The sequence below is a fragment of the Hyla sarda genome, chromosome 7 (genome assembly GCF_029499605.1).
Source record: "Hyla sarda isolate aHylSar1 chromosome 7, aHylSar1.hap1, whole genome shotgun sequence".
NCBI classification, from domain to species: Eukaryota; Metazoa; Chordata; class Amphibia; order Anura; family Hylidae; genus Hyla; species Hyla sarda.
In genome coordinates this window covers 229,655,050-229,661,049 of record NC_079195.1, presented here as the reverse complement: position 1 = coordinate 229,661,049, position 6,000 = coordinate 229,655,050, and the positions used below count along the sequence as shown (strand labels likewise).

The 6,000-nt window shown below is 45.6% G+C and overlaps 1 protein-coding gene across 4 annotated transcripts in view; it reads right to left on the bottom strand.

Annotated features, from left to right (window-relative positions):
• Positions 1-246: 246 nt before the first annotated feature.
• USP24 (ubiquitin specific peptidase 24) overlaps positions 247-6,000 on the bottom strand; it is a 123,411-nt gene continuing 117,657 nt past the window's right edge. For 3 of the 4 annotated variants that reach the window (XM_056533008.1, XM_056533009.1, XM_056533011.1), the window contains exons 65-67: positions 3,759-3,845; positions 3,553-3,663; positions 247-1,069 (exon numbers count right to left, since the gene is read on the bottom strand). In XM_056533008.1, the coding sequence (XP_056388983.1) occupies positions 1,007-1,069; positions 3,553-3,663; positions 3,759-3,845 (261 nt within the window). In that variant the 3' untranslated portion in view covers positions 247-1,006. Of the gene's footprint in view, positions 1,070-3,523; positions 3,664-3,758; positions 3,846-6,000 lie in introns of all 4 variants that reach the window. The other variant, XM_056533012.1, reaches the window with a different exon arrangement.

Here is a 6,000-nt window from a genome sequence, read left to right as displayed (position 1 = left end):
TTTTCTAAACAGTGTGTCTCCAGCTGTTGCAAAACTACAACTCCCAGCATGCCCGGACATGCTGCAAAACCGCTGCTTCGCTACAATGTTGCAAACTTATTACAAATGTTGCAACAGCTGAAGAGCTACAGGTTAAGACATTGTTTTCCAAACAGTGTGTCTGCAGCTGTTGCAAAACTACAGCTCCCAGCATGCCCGGACAGCCTTCGGCTGTCCGGGCATGCTGGGAGTTGTAGTTTTGCAACAGCTGGAGACACACTGTTTGGAAAACATGCATTAAAAACATTGTAAATCTGTAACATGAATCAAATCGTCGTGCGTTGATTCCTATGGCACTATATAAATTATAGGAGACATTAAATACAAAGTGTCGATTTTGTCTTTTTTTTTTTTTTTCTTTATCTCTCGTCTTTTAAAAGATTGATTCCAAACTAAATTTTGTACAAGTTTTTAGTCTCTTACACGTATTTGTACATCATTTTAATATTCCTAATATCGAAAGTTTTAAAAAGTTGCCGGATGCAGCTCCAGGATGATGTTGTTACACTTTGTATAAAACGAAAAAAAAAAAAAAAAAAGTAACAAAAAAAAATAAAAATTCCGCAGCATTACAGAAAAAAAAGCAACGATTGTACATTCACTCCTTTAATGCTCACGAAAAAAAAAAAAATTATTCTAAATTCAGCCACTTGCCGGTTTTGTTTGTTTCATTTCATAAAATTCTGAAGAGGAAAAAAAAAATACTTTGTATCCGTTGTTTTTGCAGCAATAAGATTAAAGTTCTCCTTGTTGCGACCGTTTTTTTTGTTGTTTTTTTTTTTTAGAAATGACCTTGGCGGTGGAGGGGGAAGGAGCTTTGTTGTTGCGAATGTCCGGGAGACTTTGAGAGGGACCCCCTCCCCCCCCCCCCTCCAGTCATTGAGCCGCGGGCCCCGGAGGAAAATGTCTTCAAAGTGCGTTTGTTTTCACAGCGTGGCGAGAATCTCCTCGTCTCTTGTACCTGGATTCAAGGATCTACGTCTTCAAGGTCACTTTTTGAATCTCCAAGGATCATTGGGGAGTCCGGGCTCTGGAAATAGATTAATAGTTATAAAGAAATATACTAAAAATTACATATTATATATATATATATATATATATATATATATATATATATATATATATATATATACATACACACAATCATGGCCGTAAATGTTGGCACCCCTGAAATTTTTCTAGAAAATAAAATATTTCTCACAGAAAAGGATTGCAGTAACATGTTTTGCTATACACAAGTTTATTCCCTTTGTGTGTATTGGAACTAAACCAAAAGGGGGGGGGGGGGGGGGAAGCAAATTCGACATAATGTCACCAAACTCCAAAAATGGGCTGGACACAATTATTGGCCCCCTTTCAAAATTGTGGATAAATAAGATTGTTTCAAGCATGTGATGCTCCTTTAAACTCCCCTGGGGCAAGTAACAGGTGTGGGCAATATATAAAAATCACCCCTGAAAGTAGATAAAAAGGAGAGAAGTTCACTTAGTCTGTGCATTGTGTGTCTGTGTGTGTCACACTAAGCATGGACAACAGAAAGAGGAGAAGAGAACTGTCTGAGGACTTGGGAACCAAAATTGTGGAAAAATATCAACAATCTCCAGGTTACAAGTCCATCTCCAGAGATCTAGATTTGTCTTTGTCCACAGTGCGCAACATTATCAAGAAGTTTACAACCCATGGCACTGTAGATAATCTCCCTGGGCGTGGACGGAAGAGAAAAATTGATGAAAGGTGTCAACGCAAGATAGTCCGGATGGTGGATAAGCAGCCCCAAACAAGTTCCAAAGATATTCAAGCTGTCCTGCAGGCTCAGGGAGCATCAGTGTCAGCGCAAACTATCCGTCCACATTTAAATGAAATGAAACTCTATGGAGGAGACCCAGGAGGACCCCACTATGGAGGAGACCCAGGAGGACCCCACTATGGAAGAGACCCAGGAGGACCCCACTATGGAGGAGACCCAGGAGGACCCCACTATGGAGGAGACCCAGGAGGATCCCACTATGGAGGAGACCCAGGAGGACCCCCCTATGGAGGAGACCCAGGAGGACCCCACTATGGAGGAGACCCAGGAGGACCCCACTATGGAGGAGACCCAGGAGGACCCCACTATGGAGGAGACCCAGGAGGACCCCACTATGGAGGAGACCCAGGAGGAGACCCCATTATGGAGGAGACCCAGGAGGACCCCACTATGGAGGAGACCCAGGAGGACCCCACTATGGAGGAGACCCAGGAGGACCCCACTATGGAGGAGACCCAGGAGGACCCCACTATGGAGGAGACCCAGGAGGACCCCACTATGGAGGAGACCCAGGAGGATCCCACTATGGAGGAGACCCAGGAGGATCCCACTATGGAGGAGACCCAGGAGGACCCCACTATGGAGGAGACCCAGGAGGACCCCACTATGGAGGAGACCCAGGAGGACCCCACTGCTGACATAGAGACATAATAAACCAAGACTACATTTTGCCAAAATGAACTTGAGTAACCAAAATCCTTCTGGGAAAACATCTTGTGGACAGATGAGACCAAGATAGATCTTTTTGGTAAATCACATCATTCTACTGTTTACAGAAAACAGAATGAGGCCTACAAAGAAAAGAACACAGAACCTACAGTGACATATGGTGGAGGTCAGTGATGATTTGGGTTGTTTTGCTGCCTCTGGCACTGGGGGCCTTGAATGTGTACAAGACATCATGAAATCTGAGGATTACCAATGGATTTTGGGTCTCACTGTACAGCCCAGTGTCAGAAAGCTGGGTTTGTGTCCCAGGTCTTGGGTCTTCCAGCAGGACAATGACCCCAAACATACGTCACAAAGCCCCAGAAATGGATGACAACAAAGCGCTGGAGAGTTCTGAAGTGTCAGCAATGAGTCCAGATCTAAATCCCATTGATCACCTGTGGAGAGATCTTATAATTACTGTTGGGAAAAGGCGCCGTCCAATAGGAGACCGGGAGCAGTTTGTACAGGAAGAGTGGTCCAACATTCCGGCTGAGAGGTGTAAGAAGCTTATTGATGGTTATAGGAAGAGTGGTCCAACATTCCGGCTGAGAGGTGTAAGAAGCTTATTGATGCTTATAGGAAGAGTGGTCCAACATCCCGGCTGAGAGGTGTAAGAAGCTTATTGATGCTTATAGGAAGACACTGATTTCACTTATTTTTTCCAAAGGGTGTGCAACCAAATATTAAGTTAAGGGTGCCAATAATTTTGTCCAGCCCAATTTTGGAGTTTGGTGACATTATGTCCAATTTGCTTTTTTCCTCCTTTTTTGGTTTAGTTCCAATACACACAAAGGGAATAAACATGTGTATAGCAAAACCTGTGTTACTGCAATCCTTTCCTGTGAGGAATACTTCATTTTCTTGGGCCAACATCTGTACCATGATGTCCTGTGGTCATTAGGTCACATGACCAAGAACTGCAATGTGTGTCACCTACATGCATAGGACACCATTATTTGCACTGACCCCAATTATCCAATCGCAAAGCTCCGCACCTGCTGCATGCTCCTGTCTCCGTTCTCATTGGCCGGGCTGCTCTCCGAGCCGTTGCTGCTCCCAGACTGGTCCTTCTCATTCAGCAGGGCGGTGGCGTAGGCTAAGGTATCCTGCAGAGAGACGGCGTTTAGCGGCGATATCGTTTACACATCACACACGGGCTGCTACCTGTATATAATACATGAACCAATCCATCTCCACCTACCTGCGCAGAGATCGTCCGCTGGAAGGTCTTGGCGGTTGACGTCTCGTTGGACACGTTGCTCTGTGGCGCCCAGCAGTGCTCCGACATCTGACGGCAGAAAACACAGAAAAAGGTCATCAGCGCAGTTATTAAGGTTATACAAAAGTGTTAAAGGAACCAAAGCATCAGATTTTACCATATTTGATTGTGAAATTAGATGTTTTTTGTTTCCTGAATAACCCCCTGTCCCACAATGAAAAATGATCACCTGATCAAAAGGGGTCTGACTGATCCCCTGTATCAAAGTCACTCCTAGCATGCCCGGACAGCACATGCTGGGAGATGTAGTTTAGCAACAGCTGGAGGCACGACGGTTGGGAAACACTGCTCCATTTTGCTATTAAAGGGTAGCTCCCACCATCCTCTTTTTTTCCCCTGTCCCTGCCTATTGCCCATCTATCCCTAATCCCCTCCCTGCCTTTATTTTTATTTTTTTTATTATCTTAAAAATGGCATTTTGTCTGCCTGGTAGTGTGCTCACTACCAGACAGACTTCCCCAGCAGGCACCACGTCACTGATGCCTGCTGGGGGGCCGACTTCCGCCCTTAGTTCTCCTGACAGGGTGCCTTCAGCTGTTTCACCACTACAACACCCAGCATGCCCTGACATCTATTTGCTGTCAGGGCATGCTGGGAGTTGTAGTGGTGAAACAACTGGAGGCACCCTGTGTTGGAAGACACCCATCCCCTGACCAATATGGCCCCTCCCCCCCCCTCACCTGTGCCTGAGCATGAGTGGGGGTCCGTAGCAAGCAACAAGCGTGTGCCCGGCTTCCTGTCATGCCCGTACACTCTGGAAACTGTCTCTATGTTTCTGGAGGATTGAAAGTCCTCCAGAACCATAGAGAGAGTTACCAGAGTGTAGGAGCATGACAGGAAGCCAGGCACACGCTTGTTGCTCAATGTGTGATGGGCCCTCCTGTAAATGGCGTCCCCCTCCCCGTATAACGCGCTCCCCCCGGTAATGACAGGACACAGCTGCGAGGAGCAGTGAGGAGGCAGCGTATCCCCACTGGAGCCGCGGCTGTAAGAAGAGGCAAGAGCCATGTGCCTCCCTGCTGCAGGGAGAATATGCAGCAGGGAGGCGGCCAGTGTGTGTGTCCAGGGAGCCAATGCGCAGCCCTGGATTTCACTGTGCTCGCTCTCGCCTGTTTGATTGACAGGCGGGAGCGAGCACCGCAGTGACTGGAATTTCGACTCATTTACCAGGCTCAAAGGGGACGAAATTCTGTAGTGACGTCACTGCCTAATGCATTCGGCCACTAGGAGGGCGACCCCTAGTGGCCGAATTTAAAAGTGATTTTAAACTGGCTTAAAATCACTTTTTTAAATTAAACTATATTAGAGATATGTTGTAGTACTTAAGTACTACAACATATAATTTTTTTTAAATTTCATGACAGTGCCCATTTAAATTACAACGTCCTGATATAATGCATTCGATAATTGTCATTTAAACATCTGCAAAACGTGGAGTTGCCCTTAAAGACACAGACCATTTTGTCCTTAGGGACAAGGCCAATTTTATTTTTGCATTTTCGTTTTTTCCTCCTCGCCTTCTAAAAATCATCTCTTTTATATTTTCATCCACAGACTAGTATGAGGGCTTGTTTTTTGCGCAACCAGTTGTCCTTTGTAATGACATCACTCACTTTACCATAAAAACGTATTACAAAATACAAATAAACCTACTATTTTGTGTGGGGAAATTGAAAAGAAAAACGGAATTTTGCAAATTTTGGAAGGTTTTGTTTTCACGCTGTACAATTTACCGTTTTTATGTTTACGCCGTTCACCGTACGGAATCAATAACATTATATTTTGATAGTTGGGACATTTATGCATGCAGAGATATTTTGGGGAGGGGATTTTTCAATTCCCCCCCCCCTCCCCTCCCCCCACACTTCAATACAACTGTTTGTAGCAATCACTTAATTGCTAATACTGTTCAGTGCTATGCATAGGGCATAGCACTGATCAGTGTTATTGGCGATCTTCTGCTCGATCTCAGACCAGAGCAGAAGACCCCTGAGGACGGACGGAGGCAGGTGAGGATGATCCATTTTACCGACCGCACTGCCGCAATCTGTATTGATAACGGCATCTGAGGGGTTAAAGGCCGGCATCAGCACGATCGCTGATGTGCACCATTACCGGCGGGTCCCTGGCTGCTGATAGCAGCCGGGACCTGCCGCGAATGACA